The sequence below is a fragment of the Indicator indicator genome, chromosome 7 (genome assembly GCF_027791375.1).
Source record: "Indicator indicator isolate 239-I01 chromosome 7, UM_Iind_1.1, whole genome shotgun sequence".
NCBI lineage: Eukaryota > Metazoa > Chordata > Aves > Piciformes > Indicatoridae > Indicator > Indicator indicator.
The window spans coordinates 23,598-49,322 of NC_072016.1; the positions used below are offsets into that span (position 1 = coordinate 23,598).

The 25,725-nt window shown below is 38.2% G+C and overlaps 1 protein-coding gene across 1 annotated transcript in view; it reads left to right on the top strand.

Annotated features, from left to right (window-relative positions):
- The window catches only part of CFAP46 (cilia and flagella associated protein 46), a 66,738-nt gene that overhangs the window by 123 nt on the left and 40,890 nt on the right, over positions 1 to 25,725 (top strand). The window contains exons 2-22 of the mRNA XM_054382303.1: positions 478 to 590; positions 2,055 to 2,186; positions 3,647 to 3,711; positions 4,221 to 4,385; positions 6,468 to 6,591; positions 8,002 to 8,096; positions 8,905 to 9,012; positions 9,980 to 10,079; positions 11,963 to 12,061; positions 13,319 to 13,509; positions 14,670 to 14,898; positions 15,636 to 15,759; positions 16,186 to 16,309; positions 17,056 to 17,186; positions 18,232 to 18,377; positions 18,910 to 19,034; positions 19,643 to 19,855; positions 20,910 to 21,123; positions 21,464 to 21,613; positions 21,720 to 21,827; positions 23,562 to 23,743. Coding sequence (XP_054238278.1) covers positions 478 to 590; positions 2,055 to 2,186; positions 3,647 to 3,711; positions 4,221 to 4,385; positions 6,468 to 6,591; positions 8,002 to 8,096; positions 8,905 to 9,012; positions 9,980 to 10,079; positions 11,963 to 12,061; positions 13,319 to 13,509; positions 14,670 to 14,898; positions 15,636 to 15,759; positions 16,186 to 16,309; positions 17,056 to 17,186; positions 18,232 to 18,377; positions 18,910 to 19,034; positions 19,643 to 19,855; positions 20,910 to 21,123; positions 21,464 to 21,613; positions 21,720 to 21,827; positions 23,562 to 23,743 — 2,938 coding nt within the window. The remainder of the gene's footprint in view (positions 1 to 477; positions 591 to 2,054; positions 2,187 to 3,646; positions 3,712 to 4,220; positions 4,386 to 6,467; positions 6,592 to 8,001; positions 8,097 to 8,904; positions 9,013 to 9,979; positions 10,080 to 11,962; positions 12,062 to 13,318; positions 13,510 to 14,669; positions 14,899 to 15,635; positions 15,760 to 16,185; positions 16,310 to 17,055; positions 17,187 to 18,231; positions 18,378 to 18,909; positions 19,035 to 19,642; positions 19,856 to 20,909; positions 21,124 to 21,463; positions 21,614 to 21,719; positions 21,828 to 23,561; positions 23,744 to 25,725) is intronic.

A 25,725-nucleotide genomic window follows, 5' to 3' on the forward strand; every position in this document is an offset into this window, starting at 1 on the left:
TGCTTTAAATGCGAAAACTGCTGTTTCTAATGTAGAAAATGTAGAAAACATTCACCTTCTGAACGCTTTAAACGTGCTTCATAGCTGTGACATGAAGTAAGTGCTGTAGTGTGCTTAATTTGAGCTGATTTTCTTGACGTCAAGTTTGCTTTCTGTGGCAGCTTTAAGGATGTCATCTCGAATTTCTGTGGCAACAGAAAGAATACTGCTGAGTTCAGGGAACTGTGAATCGGGCCTTCAAAGTAGTTCACTTGTGTCCTAGCAGTAGTGATTTTTAAATTGCAAGAGAGTTGTTAATGCTTCATCTTGTCTGACTTTCAACAACATTTGACTTTTTTTACTTAAATATTCATAATTTGTTTCTGTAAAGGAAAAACAGAATGTTATACAGTTCATTTGAAATACTGCAGCCATGCCTGCCAGTCCATCTTGCAGCATCCATTATCTGTTACATTCTTTATTCCTTTTTTATTTCAGATGCAGAGGCTTTGGAGAATGCTTATGAGTTGATCAAATCAGCCAGCCAAGAAAAATCATCAGATAACTTGAGCACTGACTTATATGTTTTATGTGCTGAACAAGGACTTCAGGTTTGTAATTTAGGCAGCATTGAACAAAACCATTTATATGACATTGTACTTACGGTTATTAAACTTACTACTTAAACATTTTCCCAGAAGTACCCATGAAAAATACAGTCCTCTGTTTTTGGAGAGCAATTGTTTAAAACATGCATTTTCAGTTAAAACCCAGCCACTGAATTATCACTTCAGCAAACTGTGGTTTGTGAGGGAGGTAATATAAATGCATAGTACAAAGTCTGTACCGGGCAGGAACTGCAGCTACCACCAGGGTCTTCATTCAACGTTGTATGCAAGGTTCCTATTGGATGTAAGTCTGAAAATCTTCAGCAACGAGTTCTCTCATCTTTCTAGCCCAGTCCCAGACATGGATTTGAAGCAGTGTATGAGCTCACCAACATGAGCACCATTCTGAGTCTGCCATGCCTGTTCTCTCTTTTTACAGAGAGTTATAAAAGCTTTGCTCTAACTGAAGAAAATGTGTTTGTGGACACTCCACACTGGTCAAAAGAAGGAAAGATGACATTCTAATTCTGAAAGATTGTTGCCAATTGATGTGACTTCTATAAAGTCTGGTAGAGGTTATCAATTCTGAAGTATTTTTAAATGTTCATGGGTGCAAGTACTAGAATTTCGGGCAGACAGAATTTATATAAACCAGGTTTTTTTTCAAGCTGCAAGACACTCATTCTATCTGTTGTCTGAAAATTAAGATGCAGCACTGACATCTGTATAAAATCCTGCAGGCTAGTATCATATAAAAAATGCTTTAAAAAAAAATCCAGGTAAGAATTTTGCCTTCAAGTTAACAATTCTGTTAATGACTACTAAAAACATACACTTATTTTGTGTACTGTAAGAGGCTCTACGAGTGACTTGGGAGCTTTGTTGTGTAAAGAGCTATTTGACTGTACATTTGGATTGAAAAAGTCTAGCTTGAGAGTGCCGGAGAGCATGCACAGACTCCAAGTAGGTGTAGCAGCAATCCGTTTATTGGCATTGAACAAGCAGTTTATATAAGAAAAATCAAGCAGGCTAAACAATAACCCAACATGTTTTTACCCCTGTTGCTAATTGAGTTTCTTCTTTGATGTGTAGCTGTCCATCGTTGTCTTCTTCCCATATCAGGTTGAGCCGATTTTGCATGTAGGTAAATGTTGTCCTGTCTCACACTTCAAGTTGTTTACTGCAGTCAGCTCCTCTTATCATGAGGTCATTCTTCTATTATCAGTGGCCTGCTGTTCTTTCTTGTTCTGAAGCCTTTCATAGATACTTTCTGTTCTCCCACAGAGAGTTCAATAAATCTGAAGGGTTTTTTACCAGTTCTAATATGCAGCTTTATGGAATATAATTTGCATACCGGTAATGCAGTTAGATGTTACACTTGGAGTGGGCATGTATTTCAAAAACTAACAATTCTTAATATTTGTTGCGTTTTAAAATTATTGACATGCTTTTTATTTTTGGTCTTAGCTGGGATATCTGGAAATCAGCAGTGACTGTCTGCAGATGTATTTTAAAGGAAAATTTCCTGTGAACCAGTTTCTTGGCAGAGCTTATTTGTGCCAAGGCCAGTTGCACACTCCACTCTCTACGGACAATTTGGTGAGAAATTATGAAGGATACATTATATTATGCCAGTTTTTAAGAGTATTTCTTCTTAGGTTTTTATGTATTACTTTATGTAATTTAAAATACACAAGGGTAATCAAGACTGGAAAAAATCAAAGAAAAATACATTAGCGGGTGGTTGGAGAGTAAACAAAACTTACCAGCCTAGTTTGGCTGTGTTGCAGATACTCTGGGGAGGAAAACAGAGAATGCTTGCAAAATTTTTCAGTTAATTGTTTTAAAGTCAACCTTTTCCCTTTTTACATCAGTATGATACTTTCAGACCAGATTTAGCTATACTTGATAAAACAATTACCATTTTATTCTTAAGGGCCAAGTGCAAATTTTCTACGTTAGTATGTAGTACCTCTCAGATTCTTAATCCCAATTTTCTCTTTATCTGGGCAGTTGCCACTCAGTGCTGGGCAGCCTTTGTATGCCAGTCCCAGAACCCAGTAAACCAGTTCCAGCTCTCTTTCTTACTTACTCTGTTCTATCTCACCAAAGAGAGCCCTTTGGTGTCATCCCCTTCCTGCTCCTCCAGTTCCATCTCTGCTTTGCCATTTCTAATTCCAGGCTTTCAAAGTCCTTCTTTGTCATCCCATCTATCATGTTTACATCCTCACATGCTATTTGTGTACACACTAATGAGACCCTCCCTGAGCTACCTTCTCCAGGCTAAACAGTTCCAGTTCCTGAGCTTTCTTTTCCAGAGTAAACAGTCTGAAGTCTTTCATCATTTCCTCATACAAGAGATGGTGTAGTCCACTCATCATCTTTGTGCCCTTTCGTTGGACTCTCTCCACATTGTCCATGTCTCTCTTGTACTGGGGAGCTCAGAACTGGGCACAGTACTCTGGTGCTGAGTAGAGGAGATGGATCACCTTTCTTGACCTGCTGGCAGCATCCCTCCTAAGGCAGCCCAGGGCACTATTAGTTGCATTTGTGGCAAGGGCATGCTGCTGGCTTGTTTTCAAGCTTGATGTCCACCTCTGAAAAGCTGTTTGCCATCTGCCTTAATGATAAAAGAGCATGACTGACAGGCCATTCAACTGACATTTTCCTTGGAGCTTTTCTGAAGAAAATCATCTCTCAAGTTTTAGAATGGGGCAACCCTTTTGTAAGTTTCTGAGCTTTCTCTGTTGAAAGTTTAAAAATAAGCAGCTTGTCAGTTCTGGAAAATTTCAGTCCTGATAATTAAAGTTTGGCAGAAATTAAACTGAAAATACAGCCTTACAATTTGAAATCAGGCAAACAGTCATAGGCAATGCTAGTAACTTTTAGTTACTCTGTTTCTAGGGCTGCATCTTACTATGGCAGCACATTGTATTTGACATTGGTCTGAAATTTTATGAGATGTGAACATACTGAAATAGGAAAATAACCTGGTTTATAAAAGCCATATTCAAATTGCTTTAACAATATTCATAACAACAGCTATTGCTCTGTTCTAGGAAGACTTTGAGAAGTTTGTGATGTTTTTTAGGAAGGCAATAGATTTTGCCATCCACAATCAAAGGTAGGCTCTACTGATAAGATTAACTCTTTACATCTCAGGAAATGTTACTGAATTAGATTCTCATAGTCATCTCAGATTTCACTAGGTAGTCTGGAGTTGTGTTCTTTGGCTTTTTTTGCTGCTGTAGGATTTCCTTGCATTTTGCATTTTGTTACTGCCTTTCTGTAATTGCTATGCCTGCTGCAGCACTATGTAAATACTGAACAGTCTGAAATAGATGGGATGAATCAACCTGTTTAAGGCCTGTTTATTTCCCTTTTATATTTAAGCTCTGTATAAAGAAAACACCACATTAGCTTATTTTAAGTTGTTAAGTTACTGGGTAGGGTAGAGTGGCAAGATTTCCCATGTTCTTGTGCTATGCTTTTGCTCTCAGTTCTTAGAAGTCAGGATCAGCTCTTATCTAAACGCACAGGAAGTGTTCCTATTTTTGCTTTTTAGAAATGTCTTTAAATGCTCTTAATTTTATAAGTCTGTGAAATACTACATTCCTGATTCTTGTTTTTCAGATACTATTTTTTGATATATAATGCCTCAGTTCTTTACTGGCAGCTTGTGAGGCCGTATCTTAAGCCTGGGTTCCGCTATTGTCTTATTCCCAGCCTTTCTCAGATTGTTAAGGCATTAAACCAAATTGAAGAACAAGACAGTGAATGGAGAGCAGAGCTCATGATGTAAGTTTAATTGTATTTGTTCACATGGGTGAACAACTACATGTTCTGTAGTCTGTGGTACATGTGGCTTCCACCTAAGGTAGTCCTCAGTACTGTATTTCATTGGTAACATTGTAGGTGCATTTATTGTGGAAAGCTAATTTATAACTTTTTAAAGATACATAAATTACACTTAACATAAAAGGTGCTTCGTTTTAATATTTTCTTCAAGGTTAAAATTTTAGGTGCAGAAGCAGCTAGGCCCTCAGTCTGAGCTGAAGTATCACAGTCATGTTGGATGTAGTGTTTGAATCATTGCTTATGTGCAACACTTACAATAAGGAGAAAGCCAAACTTCTGTTTTCTTTAAGAACTGTTTTCTTCAGGTAAAGAAATATAACCTTTAAACACATAAACAAAGATCTCTCTGTCCTCTGATCCTTGAAGAAACAGCCTGGTAAGGTTATGAGAACATGGTCAAGATACCATCTAATTTCTTCCTTTGTTATGAAGACTTTATATATTGAGCAAAGTTATTTTTCTTACTCTTTTTCCCCTCTTGTTAATCTGTAAGTGTATGTTGAAATAAAACTGTATGAAAAATCAATGAGCAAATAAGTATTTGTGTTGCAAATACAACAATGAAGAATATAGAGATAAGTTGTCATCAGTAGTGAAGTGATTTTTATGTGTCACTCATTCTTGAATGTACAATTTGGTACTATATGGTCATCAATACAATTAATATAGGTCAGCTTTTTTCCTTTCTCATTAGTATTCAGTTTTCTTCAGTATGAAATAAAAAAAATAGAAACAATCAACCCAGTGCACTGCTGGTACTGTTACGCACATCTGCATTCTTACCAATTATTTTGTAATACTTTGATAATAATTGTTAATAAAAAGTGTATTAATATGTCCTACATGTCCTGAGTAAAACTGGAGCATAAACTTTGAGCTGTCTCCACTGAGAGAAACAGTTTTATGTTGTCCTGGTTTTACTTCAGCTGGCAGGTGAGTCCTGGCAGTCCAGTTAGGACAGAGGAGTTTTCTCTTTCCCCTGGCACCCCCTGGGTGGGCAAGGAGGAAAGGAGCCAGGAAAAGCCAAAATGTCAGCCAAGGACATTTTACTATACTATTGCAGGGATATCAGGTTACACAAAGGGAAAACATAAGAATAAAAACCAGGAGAAAAGGTACCTGTGTACACAAAACTGTGAGAAACCGCTGCCACCATGCGCAGACTGAAACCAGGGCATAAAGGAGTGAACCCCAGCCCAGAAACTGGGGCAGAAACACAAAAATCCTGGAAAAGGAAGCTTGACAAGCTACAGAATATATCACAAGTCCCATAAACCCTGGGCAACCCCGTTGCTGTCATACACTGAGCAGGATGTGTACAATATATGATCCAGCCTACTCTGTTGCTCTGTGCTGCTTTGGGGCAGGGGCAGTCCCATTCCAGCATCCCCTGTCCCTTGTCCCTTCTGGTGGGGCCAGTCAGCTTAAACCAATACATGTGTGAAAAATGAAGTGGGGCCATGTAATTTTTCAAGGTCAGGAAGCTCTTTTCAGAGGTGTTTTGAGCTATTCTTTCTTTAGTGTGCAAATGATGTTTTTATTGCTCTGCAGTATTTTCTTTATAAGCTGAAACTGGAGGGAAATAAAAAATTCACTATTAGAATATTCCAGAAGGTATGCTAAAGGTTATTTACAATATGATGCATGCAGGTTTTTTGTTGCAAACATACTTCTTCTGAGGTACAATGAGAACAAGCAAGTGCACACAGTGCAGTTCTATTATAAAAGTAATGGCAGCATTTGGTTTTGCTTACATAGAATCCTAGAATCCTAGAGTGGTTTGGGTTGGAAGGGACCTCCAAAGGTCATCTGTATTCAAATAACAATACCAATAATCTTAATAATACTAATAATATTAATACAATGTTAATAGTTATTATTAGTGTTTTGTAGCACTAATTGCTTGTACTGTATTTATGAGTGGTATCTTGAATATAAAGAGTCTCTTGAAAAAAATATAGATAACAGTTATTTCAGAATGCATTAAAAAATATTGAATACAAATGTTTCTTTGATCTGCAGAAATTTACTGGAGTGTTTCCTCGATGCTTCAAAACTGAAAGACGCAAAAGAGTTTTCGTCTACCGCAGCGACCTTTATTAAAGAAAATGTTCCAGATAAATATTCTCAATTATTTTCTCTAATGGTAAACCATTTTAAACTCCCAGTAATACAGAAGCATTCTCTGCATTTCAGAAGAGCATGGTTATAATTGTTAAGTACTGTTTCCTTCATTTAAGTTTGGTGAGCTACCAAATGATCCAGCAGATGTGCAGAGATTTTTGCAGTCTCTGTGTTTTTTATACCATAAGCTAAAGAGCTCTCTACTTTAATTTAAAATGATGTGCTCTACTCTATTTTAATACAACATGCTATCCTCAGGGTAACTTTTTAAGCCTAATAGTTCTGTTTGGGAATAATGATTGTTAAAACAGGAGGTATAGTGGGCGCAGCTTAACCTGCTGTTATGCTCTTGAGGACATGTTTAGCACCTGTTGGCTTCTTGTGCCGATAAATGCTTAAATGACCCTATTTGAACCCTATAAATAGTTCTGGGAATCAGTGTAGGACAGTAGTTCACATTCCTTGAATGTCCTTAGTTTAGGAAATCAGAGGGTGAAGATGAATCTTGCAAAAGCAGAATAGGCAAATAAAACATGGACGCCATGAGCAGTCATACTTTCTTCCATTTTGCTACAATGCCTATGTCTTTTGTTTGTCCACTCCCAATCACTGCATTTCAAGAGCATATATTTATAATATAAAGTAGTTCAACATTTGAATTAAGACAACCAATATACAACCTTCCAGAGTTGCAATATTAATGCATCAATAATGTTTAGGCAAACTCAGAGGAATGTCTGTATTTTTTAGAGGCAGTGTTGAGCAAAGCTATGTGGCTGGTCTTAAACAGAAGAATAGAGTAGTTCTAAAATTGTACTTGGGGCCCATGTCTCAGAAGGGCTACACAAAGTGTGATCCAGACTGTTGAATGCTTCAGAAACAGCATGATGCCATCCTGCAAAACTGTTCCACTGCAGCTTAAGTAATTGGTACTGATTGCTGTGGGCAATCAGTGCAAGAGAGAAGAAAGGCTGTGCACACATTTGATGTGTAACTCTATCGTTAACTTGAAGTAACTACAGTTTATTGTAATTTCTTAATAATATTTTTTGCTACGTATAATTTATAGTCGCAGATTGATTTGAACAGGGCTCACTTTTCGTAACTGGCTGAGACGATTTCAGAATAAGCACCATCAAAAGGTGTTGTTAAAAATGCATTCATTAGAATTCCAACTCGGATGTTAGTTTCACAGTTAGATTTCTGCTAATATTTCTGGTCCTCACTAGGTGAGGTCCTCACTATATCTTTACTAGGTAATCTTTATGGTACCTATGCTGACCAACACAGATTATTGTAGTAGCCTCATGGCCCTCAGTCCCTGAAAAAGCCTACAGTCAACTTACCTTTACAGGATTTATTGTAGCCCTGTAAATTGTCTGTCCTTTGTTTGCTAATTTCATCAATTAATAATTAAATTTTTATTTTAAAGGTATATCACAAACTAATGGATATTTCCCAGGTAGAGAAGGAAATACAACATTCCATCCATTTATCAGTTATTTATAAAATGCAGACCTTAAAATTGTAAGTATTAAAATGTCCCCTTAAGCCTCTACTTAGTTGCTTGATATTACAGAGGTAGGGTCAGACTCTGGTATCCTGCATGCCAGTAGGAAAATCTCCTGAAAAGTCTGGTTTCTCAAAAGGAAAAGAATAATAACAGCTTGGGTAGTTACTGCCAGATCTGCGTAGAGAACAACCTCAGCTACAAAGTGAGACAGTTCTTAGGGAACGTTGTACAGATGTTACTGGGTGAAAGAGGTTAAGAGATTGAAAGACATTTTTGTATCCCACACATTGCAGTTTGGTACACAATCCATGTATGAGAGAGGAAAGAAGAAGTGGGGAAATCACAAGGACAGGAAGCTTATTACTTTTTTCTCTTTTTAAATTTTAAAGGCAGAAAATAATTTTAAAAATCAGACTTCATAAAAAAAAGTCATATAGTATTTTTTCAATGTCTCAACATTTCCCCATTTTAAAAGTGTAAGTTATTATCTTAGTAATAGTGGATTAGTTTATGTTGACATTATAGGAAAGGAGGTCTACACACCATTATTCTTTGCTTCTGGAATAAAACTTGCTGTCTGAAATACTAATTACTATGTGGAATGTTCTATTCTTAACATCTGTCTGTCTCTGAGTAACTTGGCATACTGAAGTAGGTCTTGTTGACTTGATTTGTAATTTATTTTTAATCTTTGCCAATTCAAAATCCAGATGTCCCGCTGATACATTGGACTTCGAGCCACCCATTCTAAAGTTAGGAGAGTTATTTCACATTTTCAACATTAATTGTGACAAACTCTGATCAATTTCTGATACATTGCAGGCAGTGGGACACAAATGAGTTTCCAAGTGATGCCACTGAAAATCTGAATTCTTTGTATGTACTGTTGAAACAATACGAGGTACCTCCAGCATCTGTTCTCAGATTGAAGTGAGTTTTACTTGTCATAAGCCTATGAAAGTTGTTCCTGAAGCTGATGCTGCTTCCACTGAAATCTGTGAAAATTCCCACTGACCTTGAGGACAGTGAGTTTGTACTTAGTTGTGATAGTTTGTGTTCAAGTAACACTTAGGTCATCTTATTAAAAAAAAAAAAAGAAAAAGAAAATTAAGACACCAAGGTCCTATTAAAGAATCTTTCGTAAGCCCACAATTGAATATCTTCTTGTTTGTATAACATGGATAAATCTTTCCATAGCCCTTTCTTGGTGATGAGATTTTTTTAAAGGTATTGGAATTGCCAAGGGCTTTTCAGACTTTAGTTAATTTTTAGTTTTTCCTGGAGCCCTTCTCAATTCTTCAGCATAATTTTGAAATGCAGATTAAACTGAGCTCTATTCCAGCAGTTACATCACAGCTGATACACATGGGAAGTAGTACTACATTTTCACTTGGCAAGGTCAGTCATCTTTGATGATACTCAGATGTTTCAGGCAGACTCTAGGCTCATACTGTCATTTGTAGGGATCTAAACATTTACAAGTCTCCAACTGTGTGTGTTCTGTTCTTTGTTCCTAAATAACCAACCAATGGATTTGCTTGGTTTGTGTGCCAGCTGACTGTGCTGTATTTACACATTACCCACAATCTTTGTTTGTTATTTCACCCTCTTTGTGCTGTCTACCTTTCATTCAGTACTCTTAAATTCTTCAGAAAAGGTTGGTGCATGACTACAGTAGAACTATAGCAGTTATTCTCCATAGACAGAGGAGCTCCTGTATTTTTTCATGTGGCCAGATGTTCCTGTAAGCATTAAGAGCATAATATTTTTTTCAACATTCAAAAAAACTTCAAGGTTTTCAGATACATTGCACAAAGTTACTTTCATATGGTGTTTTGCTAATTCCATAAAAGACCAATAGCAGATTCTCTGAAGTGGTGTTTTTCTGTTTTTAAAGGATTCCTTTGATTCTGGAGCTAGCTCGTTTTTGTATGAAAGTAAATTGCTTGAAGCTTGCCTATGATTGTATTCTTGATTTGAAGAGAGCTGAGATTACTGTAAGTATTCATTCGTATTAATTATGGTTGGTTTTATTTATTTTGTTAAAAATATTTCCCCTTCCCCCATTGTGATTATACTTCAGAAATAGTACTGATGGTTCTGGGATCTTCTGTCCATGTCTGTATTGTTTATATAACCATTAATATAACCAATTACTTGAATAAGTGATGTATTCCTGAACTAGAGAGAAGATGCAAGGTTAGAAGGTAGGCTATAGATAGAAAAGGGTAATTAGCAGTGCAGGTAGTTTTGACAGGTAGATGTTAACTGTAGATTTTTGCCTATGATTTTTTAATCTTGCCTGTGGAACAATTTGATTGGAAGTAAAGGCTTGCAGGTTTCGTAAATGTAACCAGATTACCCATTTAGACTGTAGCTGGTCACCAAGATGTCATCTCTAAAGGCACATTCACTTCAGTTGTTATAGATACAATAATCAAGCTTGCAGAACAGCACAGGAATTCTGATTTTGATGAGGATAAAATAGAGCATTTGAATGGAACATGATTAGGGGGCTGACAGAAGGAGGAGTTCAAAAAAGTCTGAAAGAAAAAAAGTCCTTTACAAAAAAGTAAGACTTAAACAATATAGCTCTGTCATTGGAGCTGTAAGTCCAGAGATGTTGTGCCACAAACTGCACTCCCCAATGCTTTCCTTTGTATGTATCTTTTCTAACAGTGTTTGTTCCTATGCATTTCCCAGTTTCCCTTAATAGGAATGATTAATTTTCCAGCAAACTGATATTTGATTTGTGATTTACTAGCTTTTAATAGTTTTTATTCCTCAGTAGTGTTTTTATTATAATGTTACTGTAGGGATATTCATGGGTAAAAGTTTTGTGTGGTCTCCCTAATAGCTGGGCCTTTCAGTAATTTCATCCTTATTGTAATTTAAATGTTGCATATCCACACTGAAATTCCTTTATTCCTGGTGGCTGCTTCAGGCCCATTTTTTTCTGAGAACTTCCTTCAAGTCTAAAATCATGCACGGTTCCATAGCATTGTGCTGGAAGATGTATTTAAATCCCCTAGGTCAAAGACTTACAAGGATTTAATTTGAGTGTTGGTATAGACATGAATGGCAAGTGCCCCTTCTGTGGCAGCAATAGAGAAGCCTTGCTATCTCAACCTTCCCTTCTCCTTTGGAGTCAGTGACCATCGTCAGATTGCCCAGCGTTGTTTTGGTGGTGACCTCTTCCTGGCAGAGTGAGAAAAATCTCAATCAAGTTCCAGATCCTTGGCTTTTGCCAAGTACTGACAGATTTCTCAGCCATAAATTCCGCCTCTCTTTGTATTTGTCCCTACGTGCCAGTGGCAGTTCTGCATTTTTATGATCTCATCTGTTTTCCAGTCACAGGGATGTTAAATTAACAAAGGTCATGCTGAGTGATCTGCTAATAATTCACAGTGCAGGTGCTGGCTGGCTTTCCCTGCTGCACCACATGAAACCAAATACAAAGTATTTTAGATAATCTGTACATTTAATTTCTATGATTTAATAGCCAAATCTTTCCTGAGGTAATCTTCCCTCTTCCTTCACTTAAAAGATGAATCCTTTAATAAAATTGATGAACAAGAATCCACTAGAACTGGAATTAAATTACAGTATGGGAAAACCCAAACGTGCACTGGTTTCCTTGCAGTTTGTCTGACAACAAATTACTTCAAAAATCCTGGTGAAGTTATTTTGCAGCTTCAGCTCGGTAAAAAGTGACTTCTGTTCAAATGAGAAATGTTGCCCCCTTTCTATTGTTTCCATAACTAGTATTGTGGGGTTTTCAGGAAGAAGGTACTGTGCTGTATTACTGAAATTGCATAGGTTTAATATTAATATTATTTTAATTATTAACATTAGAATTTTGTATATTAATACCTCATAGGACCAAGGGAAACTTATTGAAATACAATGCCTGGAAAGTGAATATGAAATTAAAAAAATGGACACGAGAATTATGACTTACGCCAAAGGAGTTGTTGAGGTAAGTTGTTTGAGAGAAAAATTTCGATTTGTTAAACATGGAAAATTGCATTGGACTTATGTGTCTTCATTACGTTATGCTGATCAGGAACTCTTGTAAACTTCTATATATTCTTTCTACTTGGCCTACCAAGAAGAAAACGCCGAAAGTAGAGAGGACTTGGGTATTCCTCCCTTAGGACTCCTGTTTGGCTACAAAGGTTCACAATGTGCTACTTTCTAGAGTAAAGATAGTAACATTGAGGCACGTGAGGTCAATGCTTTCTTGTTTTCCTGTTTGACCTTGATGGGAAGTGTTTTTGTAGAGTATCTCAAGTTGGAAGGAACCCGTAAGGGTCACTGAGTCCAACTCAAGTGTTATTGCAGGGGTGATCTCATACAAATCCAGGGAAATGCAGAATATTCCTGTTAGACTGTCACACTGGGCAGGATTTTCTGTAGTCAGTTGATTCAGTGATCATTCAGACCATGAAAAGCAGAAGCCTGAGTTGTTAATACTATTAGTAGGATTAGTAGATGCTTAAAATGAGCAATTCAGCACAACTAGCACAGGCACCTAATATTCCTACACTTGTATGAATATGCATCATGGAAGGGCATAGTATCTGTGCACCTGACTCTTCTTATTCTGGAGTTCAGCAATTCCATTCACCTTCAGAAAAAAAATAATTATTTACTCATAATATGAAATTACTAATAGAAAATAATGAAAAAAAAAGGATATTGAGACATTTAGGTATTTGTAAGTATCCCAGCCACAGTACATGCAGTTGGAGAGATTTTTGATTTTTTTCTTTTCTTTATTTTATTGCAACACTAAATAATTAGTGTGTGCCTGTTACTGTAGATAAGGATTTGCTTTTAGATTAAATAGGAACCAAACTCAACTGACAGTATGGCAAATCCCAAAATTGCATTCATAATACTGTTTTTTTTCTTCTATACTTCATTTGTAGCTTAGTGTACAAAAAAATCCAACCAAAACCCCCCCTCTCTCACAGGAGACAGACTTCTTTCTGAAATACGTAGTGGCAGCATGGAGTATTTAAATATTTCTTAGTTATCATTGCCTATTTTTTAAAAAAGAGGTTTTATTAAGAAATTATTTTTTTTAAATAAATTATTTGAAAATGAAAAAAATTGCCAAGTCTGCTGGCCGAGGGACTGCAATCTGTTGGAAACACCCTAAAGGTTAAAAACTGGAGGAACATGTAAGAAGTTTTAGCACTGTGTGCTAACTAGTTTTTCATTTGTGTAGGCTCAGCTGGAAGTGATAAAAACCCTTGGGTTAGCCTTAAAATGTGCGGTTCGGTTGGGGGATCCTGGTGTGATTCAGGTGGTTTGTGCAGCCCAGTGGAATCTGTGCCTGCCACTGCTACAGCACAATTTGCTTCAGTGTGTGCGGACGCCGTTGGCAGCAGTGGCTGATGTGCTCGAAGGCATTGACAGGTAACTGTTTATTGCTTCCTTGGAGATGGCTGAGCATCAAACTCGTGTAAGAGTCAAGCTTTATGACCTTGTGCCTTTCAGAGTTTGCCACTAGCTTTTAATAAATTGGTGTCTGTGTATTGCGTGCATTTCCTCGTTAGCTATTTCCATACAGGCTCCTTTCAGGCAGAAGCTCGCACTGTTTAATGGCCTGTTTGTTAGGAAATGAAAAATACTATGGCTAAGCAAAGTGAGGTGAGGAAATTCCAAAGCTGCAGTATGAGTAAATGTGTTGCAGTGTGATTTAGATTCTAATATTCCTTTCAATTTTGTTGGTTAAAAACATACAATTAGAAAATTACTTCTAAGCCCATTATGGCTTCTCTATTATACATGGAATAAGACACTTCTTGCAGGGTGCTGTTACTGCATCTTCGGGGAGACTTTTGAACTGAAAAGTCTAATGTGTTAAGAAAATGTGTAGTGGTTTTTAGATGTATTCTTCTGTTTGCTGTTAGGCTGCATGGAAGCACCTAAATAGCTTTGCCTTTTCATTAGAGCGGAACAAGTAAATCTGAGCATGTGCTACTTAGTTAAATGTGTACTTGCAGGTAGGCCAAATGCTATGAATAGAGATGGTAACTTCAGCAGCAGAGCTGGCTGTAATGGGCGCGGTCTGTCCTTTGAGCAGAACAGGGAGTGGTTTCTGGTAAAAGTGTTACAGAGACAGGAGGGGAATATATTTTCTGTGTTTCTTAAAGTGCCAGCTTTTTGCCTGCATAAAGAGGAAAGGGAAGCCTGAAGAAGCAGGCATACACGTGTACAGAAACTCTTGTGTTTTCAAGCAGTTGAGAGCATGCTATCAGTATGTGTGGCTGATGTGTAAGCTAAAGGCCAGTCATGGTACTTTTTCTCTGAGCTAGTCTGCAAGGTGTGTTGCTTCCTCATGGGTGTGTTTTCTTGTTCAGGGTTAATGAAAGTAAGTCCAGTTAAATTTTTGAAGCCATTTAGTATGAGAGGCATAACAGTGAAAATGAGAGACAAGTAAGTTAAGAAGGGAGTATCTGTTTCCGTACTGGAGTCACTCTTGATTACTGAGTTTCAGCTGTGGGTAGTTTTTAGGTCTAAGAATTTTAGTTTGCTTGATTGGAACATTTTACATCTAAACTCATATTCCTTAGCATGCTGATTTTGTTGCGGTGCCAAGTTCATATGGAAATAGCTCGTATTGAAGAAGATGGGGACAGAATAGAGGCTGCTGTGGAGCATGTGCAAAAGGCTATACATCTGGACAAGAAGGGGCAGCACCAAGAGTATCTGAGACTGACTTTAAATCGCCTCCATTTGTGCACTGTGCTGCATAAGTCACCTCAGCGTCCAGAGGATCGGGCAGCAGTGCTGATTGAACGGGTAATCACTGAGAATAAGATCAGTAGCTGAAGCAGATTTGCTTACTAAACTCTGTCAGAGGAAAGCCAGTGGTTTAGTAGAACTGTTTAATACAAAGCCATCATCAGCTTGCTTTCAACAAATTGGCTTTGGTTGATTGCCTTGAAAAACTCTGTGAATTCTGTGTGGTGATCGTGCTCTGAAGATTGTGATTATGGATGCTTTCCCAGTTATGTTCACATCTTATTTCTTGGGGGAGAGAGGAAGTGATTCAGTAGTGAAAACATTAGCAAAAAAGAAACCTTAATTATCAATAGTTAAGATTTCATTGCATGGAATAGTTTTTTAATTAATCAGCAGTGGCCAAAAGGCTGGAGAAGTAGGCCGGTGTGAGGTTCAGGAAGGCCAGTGTCAGGGTCCCACACTTGGGTCAGGTCAATCCCTGGTATCAATACAGCCTGGAATATGAAGGGATTTAGAGCAGCCCTGTAGAGAATGACCTGGAGGTGCTGGTGGGTGCAAAGCTGGACATGAGCCAGTACCATGTGCTCCCAGCCCAGAACAACTGTGACCTGGGCTGATCCCCAGCAGCGCGGGCAACAGGTGGAGGGAATCCTTCCCCTCTGCTCCACTCTGCTGAGACCCCACCTGCAGTGCTGGGTCTGATCTGCATTCTGTTATGTTTAGCAAATAAGATATATAAATGGGAATGCATTTAAAAATGAACCCTAGACCAATTAGTTCTTTTCTTTAAGTAGGCTAAAAGGCGGGGAGAGCAGAAGGATAGTGTGCAAAAAAGGAGGTCCCTTCTGGTGAATGCTGGTCATGCATTAGCTCCTGAATCATTTCATATAGTCCTTGACAGTGAGAATGAAGCTAAAGGTAGGGTACATATGTGGAACTAAAAGTAAGTGCACTTGACTTTAATTGCTTTTCAGTCTTAGAGGTTGGAGATAACGTCTGTGGCATCATGTAGACAGTATTGCAATACTAATGCTGAATTCTTTGACAGAGCTCCTGTTGACTTCATTAGGGATCTATGTTGTAATACTAGGAGAGGAAATGTTAGTGTTTTTCCCTCTGACTTCATCTGAATCTTATTGTTGTGCTGTAGTGTGCTGTATGCTGGCCTGGTGGGGGAGGTATTCATGTTGGTTGGCTTGGTTTGGGAAAGCTTGAAGTACTGACTAAAGTGCTGGATTTCAAGTGTCTCAGAAAGTAGTGGTGAATTTCATGGTGTACCTTTCATGTGGATTTTTACATCTCTAATGCTTTCAAATTAACTTAAATTCTTTTTCCTTTGCTAAGTTTCCTTAGGTAAAAGTGGGAGCCGGATAAGCTACCTCTGTGCAAAAGCACAACATCATATTAAAAGTGTGGAGAAAGCTGATGAACATTTGAAACACTTCAGAGGTGAAAATGAGGGAGAGAGGTAATTACTATGGACAAGAAAATTCCCTTTCCTCTTGTGTGTAAGTTTAATGGGAAAGTTTCTTACTGCAGCTGTTAAGTTACACCTTGTAAGAAGCTGAATACTTCAGCTAGACCTGGCACAGCAATTAAGCATGAATTTCACTTTGAAAAGTTCCACTGGTTCACATGCTGTGCTTAATGAGTGGTATCCTCTGTTTCTAATCCCCTCTCTCACACACACACAACCTCACCTATTTGGTTGATAAGAGCTGAACACACAGAAGAACGAATGGATGAAGATTGGAAGAGTGAGTAACTCGATGTACAGCTGAAACTTTGCCAAAGTGTCATTTTAGGGTCTTGTGTAGCATCGTGTCCTACAGATGTTTGTGACAAAGAAAGAAAATCACAGGCCTTGTTTTGACTGTTTGCATATAATTTTATCATTCTTCATTTAAAAGGAGGTGTTTCTCTTTTTTTTGCTGCACTGAAATTTAAGCTGTGTTCTAAAAAAGTCTAAGTCTAAACTTGTTTTCAAGACCTATTCTGAAATTCTCCACACCAGTTGGGAAATGCTCATTTAGTTTATTTTGTGAGAAGGATTGGCTCACCCATTCTGCAATGTCAGTATCCTTACTGTCCAAAACAAGACTTTTTGCTATGCTGAATGGATTTGTTTCGTGACTTGTAAGGAATGAAGTACTAGTGTCATCTTTGCTACTGATTAAGAAGTCTCACACTTTCTGCGTGTTTTTCCTTTGGCAGAGTTACACTTTGGGCAGATCTGGCAAAAGCTGCACGTAAAGGGGAAGTGTGGGACGTCTGCCGCGCAGCCTGCAGATTTTGTCTCTTGTATGAGGAGGCTTTGTTTAGGAAGGTAACAAAGACTAAAAAAAGTAAGAGAACTAATTATTTTGGATGTTGTAAAAGTGACTTTTTCCTAAGTTGTTATAGCAACTTGAAGGGGCCAGCCAATATTCTCATTGTTTTCTTCTGTCCCATTCCCAAGTTCTCTGAGACTCTGTTCTGTCACTGCATGACAGATACAGAAATCAGGCAGAAGGATTTCCTCTTGAAACCATGCTCTGCCTTCAGGAGTGTTTCTGCAAAAGTACTTACATGAAATGTATCTAGGTTTTTTTGTGTAACATTTCATAACACTCACCTTTTATATATGAAATTCTAGTAGACACCTTTTTTTCTCTAGCTAGTGTTAATTAAATCTAGATACTGGAATATGTAAGTATGGTTTAAAGTATTAGACAAAGACTGCTAAAGGTAGATCGAAGAGTACTGAAGTGGATAGGTTGAACACAGCCTCTGGTTCAGGTGACTGCTTGGATGAAGAGTCTGAAAACTGTGAAGATAGGCCAGGGGAAAAATGTATCTTTGTGACTCCTACTTTTTATGCCTTTCCTCAAGCACCCACTATTGGCCAACAATGCAGAGGGAATCCACTGCGACAAGTTTCATGGTCTTACTTTTGTGTTTATATTAAAATAATTTTGACCCTGTCTCTTCATTACTAAACCAAATAAAAATACTGCTATTTTTTTCTTTATTGATGAGTATGTTGCCAGAAAGTCAGCCCCATCCATGATTTAAACATACTGAGATTCTAGCCACTATATAATGTTCAGCACTCCACTTTCATTGAAGCAATAAAGTTGAACTAGAGGCCACTTGTTATATTAGTATTAATGTAATTTCTGGACTTGAGCAAGTTATTTGCTGTAAATATTGAAGTTCATGCACAAAAATAGCAGTATCACAGGCAACCAGTACCTCAGCAGTGCTTGAGAAGAGGTTTTTCATTGCAATAAATTGCAGAGATGACCCCTAAAAATTGAGTGAAATAATTTCAAAATGGAAGTGATTTTTTTTTCTTCTGATGTGCATGGTAATAACTATTGTTTTGTTTGTTTGTTTGTTTATTTTTAGCACCGAACAAGAAACTTATTATGACTACAATGGATGATGATCAAGGTGACAGCTTACCAAGAGAATCAGTACTGCCTGATAAATACTTCTCTTTTGAAAGAGATTTACTAAGAATATTAGCAGAAATAAGATTCATTAATGCAGAGGTAAATAAATGACACAGCTGCCATTCATATCTTTTTCATTTAGCTTTGTTTTATATATAATGCTATATATAAACCATAAAACACTGGAACTTTTAGTTTAGTTATTGTCTATCTCCACAGGAACTAAAGGAAGAAGTAGTTTCATGAGGCACCTTTGTCAAAATCCTATGTGATACTAACTGTACCAACAGTAACTATAGCAATAGTGTCACTGCACTTTTTTTACAAGGGTTTTATTGTGTTTGACAAGTGCCATTCTATTTCTGGATCCTTAAAGTTCCAGCATGATTAAAGAAAAATAGAATCAATACATACATTTAAAAAATACCTTTTTCTTTTCTCAATTAGCTGTCGACAATTGGAAGATTATGAAGTATTTTACATTTTATTTCATGAAGTTTTACCTGCTTGTAGAACATCTGGAAAAGCATTTTGTGCTCTTCAATTTTTAAAGAGGCATCACTAATACTATGTCACAGTCTTTTCACAGTGATAACCTGGGTAGAAAATATATTTCTCTGTATCTTTCCAGGCAACTATTAATTTGTTAAGATTGCAGGGTGTTGAACTGAATGATCATGCTGTACCTCCAGAACGTGCAAGTCCAGGACGTGTTTCATATCCTCCTGAATATGATCCAGAATGGAAAACATACAGGTGCAAAAGTTACATCTTCTTAGTAAAATTCATTGTCACCAGGTACTTCATGTTTGTAGGTAGTCATGGTAATGGGAAAAGGAAAATAATCTAATCAACAGCTTGAAATAATTTTCCTTTAGTTTGCTTTCATTCTGGAGTGTACATTTTAGTTTTCATTTAACATTTATTTTTCTTAAAGTAGAAGCTACTATCCCATCCTTAAAAACTCTTAAATCTGTATTACATTGACATTTAGACCATGAAATTCTATGTTTAAAAGTATCTTTACCCAAATCAAAAGCTCTTTGTCTTGCTTTATTGCTCCCATGACTGTAATGATGTCTGAGTACATGAATGCATACAATGACTCACTTCAGATTGCAAAACTAGTCTACTCCATCCAATCAGCTGAAATGAATAATGGAGAGTAGAGCACAGCAAGTAGCATTCTTCTCTCTGGTCTCACACAATTATTGCATGTGAAAGAGTGGAGGGTGGAGAATTCTGCAGCTGAAGACTTAATAAATGTTGTTGTTATTGATAGAGATGTGTGACTGCTTATTTATCTTTAGAATATAATTGCTTTGAAGTTTTGGACTAACAGCATCTTTATGCTAATTTTACAGTTCATGGATAGAGTACTTATCTCAGTATGCTATGGGAAACTTCCAACGTGCAGCTGAAATAGGAGAAGAACTGAATGAAGCCTGGATTGTTCACAGTGCTGTGGTATATACCTTAAACTACAACAGACATATTATCTCTTCAGGAAGACAGAGGCAAATTATTGAGTATCTGCAGACTCTTCTCGGAGCCACCCAGACTGTTGGGCATGAGGGGTAAGTTTAGATGTCTGGTTGTAAACATGCTCCTCTGTCTGAAAAAGAGAGCATATTTTTACAAACATTGTATATCACTTTGTGCTGTGGAAGACTTATTGCTACCTTTCATTACTAGTAGAAGGACTTTGGTGCATATGGAGTATTCAGAAAGGAAATTTAATTTTCTGGTGTAAATATGACTTTTTAATCCTTTTTATTTGTTCTTTGAATAGTAGTTCACTATAAGACATATTAACTTTAGACTAAGAAATATTCATTTCTCTTCTTTGTGGAATAGCAAGATATGCACATGAAACAATTTTGTTGAGCTGGTCAGAAAGAATTAGTAGTATTTTCTTAACCTGAATTTGCAGGACAGTTCTAAATGGGTTTGCTTGCTGTCAGCTGCTATGAAGTTGAATACTAAGGTAAATATATGTCATTGTAAATATTTGTAATCAAAGTTAAGGAGGTTACTACTGGTTCTGAAATATGAAAGAAAAAAAAAAACCAAGAGAATGTACACATTAAAAGACCATGAAGAGAGGAATATAGACCCCAAAGTGATTTAGGGAAATCCTGTTATGTAGTAAATGCAATGGAAGAAATATTGTCTATGACAGAGGCCAACACTGAAGTCAAAGTCTGACTGTAGGACAGAACCCTAGAAATGGGAGCACATTACTGACAGTGACCTCCGCACTGGGACAGCTGTAACTGGAGAATGAAGCCCAGAGCGCAGTTTGTGTGTGGAAGACTGGTAATACCTGCCTGATTCTGGTATTTGTATTAGCTTGTATCAACAATGATCTCTTCCCCATAATTCAGTTTGTGTTCTCTCTCAAAAAACACAAAACAGGAAAAAAAATGCAAACTATGGGAGCTGGTTATGTTTTTTTTGTAAGTTAACTGCTCTAGTAAGGGGTTTTCTTTTTATGTTTAGATTTTTGCTTTCTAAGAAAAATCTAAGTTTTGAAGTGATGTTTACGACTTGAAAGCAGCAAACTGTATTACTTGCTCTTACTTTGATCTGGTGGCAGCATGCCCTTCTGGTTTTTGTTTTCTTCCACAGAAGTGCTATGACTCTGTTGATGTTATGTGATGCTTTGGCTCGGGGCTTAATGCTTCGTTGGATTCCAAAGCCAGAATTTGCTGAAAAGGAAAAAAAAGGTGCAGCAACAGGCAGAAGTGAAAAAGCTTCAGCAAAGAAAACTGACAAAGCAAATGTCAGCCTGCCTTCTTCAGTAGATCCCACTGGGCTTCCTGATGTCAAGGCTGCCTTAGAGGTACTAAGCCCTCATTTTTTATAGTCTGTTTTGATGTGCTATCATATATTGTAATGCATTTAAATTAAATTGCAGACTTTTTGCAAAACAAATACCTACCATCTATTACAATTGCTGCTGCTATGGGTCCTCCCCAAACGCAGACTGAAGCTCCTTGCCAGCTGGGATGGAGCACCAAGGCTGCCATTTGCTGGGTAGGTCGACTTAATGGAGATGGTGTTGGGCTTAGAGAGCCATGGGTGACTGTTTGCAAATCACTAATGGATGGCATGATTCACACAAAGAGCTTTTCAAATTTATCTTGTGTTTCAGTCTTCTATTTTTCCTTCTCTGTGTTTAGATTTGTGAATTTGCTCTGAGTGTGGCAGATGGAGCCATGCCTGATGAAGCAGTACCTGTGGCTGCACAGCAACAGATCATTGCTACGTGGGTAAAAGCAAAGCAGTTAAATCAGCAGCAGATCAGATACAAGCTTGGGACAGAGGAGGAGGTATTCCTGAAATCCTGGATAATGTTGAAACTTTTATTTGAAAAAATAAATTATGTTTACTTGCAAAAAAACAATCTATTAATGTGTATTTTTAATTTCTGCTTAGAATAAGGATGAAGCACAAAATCTCATGGCAAGAATTCTTGTTGGCCTAGAAATGTATTCATGTAATGGCTTGGGCCTCATGGATTTCACTGTTCCTAGCTTATCTCAGGTATTCAGTTTTGTTTTACCAGCTGTCAAATGCTAAAAATTACATGGCATAAATGTCATTTCCATTTCAGTTTTGGATGGAGGCAAAATTAATTTCCTCTGAAACTTTCCAAGAGATTAAATAGTTATGACAGGCAGAAGATCTTTTTTGACTATTTTCATTTTCCAAAAGGTAGATAGCATTAGAATAGCAGTAATAGAATTGTTCCATGCTGCTGTAACAGATTGTTTCCCTAACCATCAGGTGAACATAATGGGTTCATGTGAATTTGGTAGAGAGCAACACTTCTGACCTTTCATTCTGTGTGAAGAAAACTTTATAGTAACATCTCCTTCCCCTGTTTTGCCTTCAATTTTAACCCATACACTCTCAACCAGCTCATCATCCTTCCCCAGGTGGAGCTCCACTGATTCCAGCTGGTCACTGACATAGAGGGCAACACCTCCTCCTTTCCTTCCCTGCCTATCCTTCCTAAAGAGCTTGTACCCATCTATCCCTACATTCCAGTCATGGGAATCATCCCACCAAGTTTCAGTAATAGCCACTATGTCATGGCATCCCAGCAGCACAGTGGCCCTTAATTCATCCAGTTTGTTGCCCAAGCTGTGTGCATTTGCATAGAGGCACTTCAGCTGGGCTGGTCCTGTCCTCCTCTTGTGCCAATTCCAACAAATGTGTAACGTAAAACTTCCGTGATGCAGCTTTAGGCTGTTTCCTCTTGTTCTTGTTCCTTGGGAGAAGAGACTCACACCCACGTGGCTGCAGCCTCCTTTCAGGCTGTTGTGGAGAGGTGTATCTTGAGGTTTGTATTGGAAGGATTCAGATTTTCAATAGAAAACTTCATGTTAGAGTGAATTTACTTTTAGCAATTGCTAGGTAAAACTCAACTACAATTTCAATCATTAGTCTTCTTGATGAGTCTCATATAAGGCATAGTTTCCTAGAGTGCTTGCTTTTGGTCAGTCTTCCATGATCACTCATGCTGAGTACAGCCATGCCTTTCCTGTGACACTGCTGGCTACCAGGCTGTGCTAGAGGAGTAGGGGCAGTGCACAAAAGGGTGTGTCCTGTATGCTCAGAACAGTTAGCTGTAGGTTATGGATTCAGTTACCACATTTATAATTTTTGCCTCCTGTCAAGAGCTTTCTTGAAAGACTACGATGAGTTTCCCGTTTAGCTAGGAATCTGGTGACACGTCTAGCACTTCTGTGGCACTGCTTATATAGGCATCTAATGCAAGCTGGTCCACAGCTTTTGGCCAGAAATCAGGAGTTGGCTTTAGGTGTCCATTTTTTTAGGAGAGCAGTGTTGTAGTTTCCTCGTTTTAACCAATTCAAGATCCCGTAATGAAACAATACATGGGACGTTGTTGTAAGGCCAGTTCCACCTCCCATTCTTACCTTTGGCTTGACTAAAATTGGCTCTGCACTTCAGAAGTCCTGTGACACTCATTTTCAGAAGAGTCCTGGCAGGTGCTTCTGGTCAGAAGGCATTTGCACTTAGAGCTGGATTTACACACACTGTTAGAATGAGACAGGCTGAATGATACTTCTCTGTGTATTCTACTTGTTCTTTCAATTCTTTGTTTTTATGAATTATTTTATCTTGTACTTGTTCCATGTCCAGGTGGCTTGTGTGGAAGGTACAGCTGTGAGCATGTAAATGCTGTAGAAAAGAGCATGAGTAAAACTTAAGATTTAAACTCTCTTTGTTTTTCTCTTGTTTGTTTCCCAGTTAGTGAAATTGGCTTTGGAATGCAGTTGGTCAGATTCCTTAGTGGAATTGCAGACACTGACACGACTGATATATTTTGCATATGAATCCTATGACTATGAGATAGTGATGATTTGTTCCAAAAGGATCTTGCAAACAGATGAGAAGTTTTTGCACAGTAGAGATGCTAGGAAAGATGAAATGTAAGTACATGGAATTTTGCATGATACTGTGGTGTATTTCAGCTAGGTTTTGAAGAGAGTATGTAGGGGAAATGCATCTGATCACATAATCAAAAGTGAAAAAATCTTTTTATTACAAAGAAACCATACAGTTAGAGGTGAAAGTGAAGTTTTCCTACTTGTGCTGTTACTACCAGTTACATAAGTGCTGGAGGTATGTTTTAACCCTGCCACACAGCCTCAGTAAAAGGTAGGATCAGATCCAGATTGTGGCTCTGGACCCCATTCGGGAAGACCTGTGAGTTCTGTTAGCCAAGTGAGTCAACGGATCTGGAATGTCTTCTGGGGAGCACTGCTTCTCTGAAGTGGTCTTTCTGCAGGTTTCTCATTTCCAGGCAAAAGGTAGCTTATTCCAGGTCTTATGCTGATGCAAAATGCTTCCAGTGCTAAACTGGCTCTGATGCATGAAAGGTCTATACAGTTCATGGAGTGAGATGGAGCTGTGAATGATAGCAGCCACTGTATCAAAGCTCTGGTGTCAGGTGGTCTTTATGGTCTTTATTACCACCTAGGCATGTGGCTTCAACAGGAATGTAATTAATTTAAAAGCCCAGTGTGTTACCTAACCAATAATTTAAACCTTTGGTCTTGAAGAATGAAAGAAAAAAAATGGGGGTGGGGTTTGTATGTAAATGGATAAGTCAGTGGAGTCCTTTGTTATAAAAAAGTTGTATCTTTCAGTCCTTCTATGTTTTTGTTTTCCTCCAAAAACAGAATGTAATTTTATCAAAAGAGGAAGGAATCAACTTCATTTAGTAACAGTTTGTTGGAATGTAGGAAACAGTTAAAGTTTAATTATTGTTAGTTTTTCTTTCTGAAAAATTATTTATTTAAAAAAAAAAAACAACCAAAACTCTACTATTTGGAATTCTTTGTTTTTTGCTGCTTGGGGAAACACATATAAACCCAAGTAAGGTATCCTAATGTGAAATGTGCAGTTTCAGAACATGACAAATTCAGAAAATACTTTCTGCATATCTGGAGAGTTGGGCAAGGAGAAATGTAATGAAGTTCAACAAGGGCAAGTGTAGAGTCTTGCACCTGGGAAAGAACAACCTCATGGAGCAGTATAGGTTGGTGACTGACGTGCTCGAGAGCAGTGAAGGAGAAAAGGACCTGGGGGTGCTGGTGGATGGAAGGATGACCATGAGCCAGCAATGTGCTCTTGTGGCCAAGAAGGCCAATGGCATCCTGGGGTGTAATTAGAAGGGCTGTGGTTAGTAGGTCAAGAGAGATTCTTCTCCCCCTCTACTCTGCCCTGCTGAGGCTGCATCTGGAATATTGTGTCCAGTTCCGGAAGGACCTCAGGGAACTGCTTGAGAGAGTACAGCACAGAGCTGCAGAAATGATGAAGGGAGTGGAATATCTTCCTTATGAGGAGAGCCTGAAGGAGCTGAGGCTCTTTAACTTGGAGAGGAGGAGACTGAGAGGTGACCTCATTCATGTTGACAAAGATGTGCAGAGTGAGTGCCCAGAGGATGGAGCCAGGCTCTGCTCACTGATGCCCAATGACAGCACAAGGGGCAAGGGTGGAAGCTGAGGCATAGGAAGTTCCATGGAAATAGGAGGGAAAAGTTTTTCACTGTGAGGGTGACAGAACACTGGAACAGGCTGCCCAGGGGGGCTGTGGAGTCTCCCTTTCTGGAGATATTCAAGACCCACCTGGATGTGTTCCAGTGTGACCTGCTCTAGGTGATCCTGCTCTGACAGGGGCTTGGACTGGATGAGTTTTCAAGGTCCCTTCCAACCCCTAACGTTATTCTTTGGTTCTGTGATTCTGTAGCAGTCTGCAAGCTAATCAATGATAGTCTTTGATTCTCTGGCAGAGAAATGCAGTCGATTACCAGTGCTGTTTCCAGAGAAATGGAATATAAACTTAGCTCCCTATGGCGAAGCACAGCTAGGGGACCAAAAAGGGAGAGACCCTTGTTTTTAACTCTGCT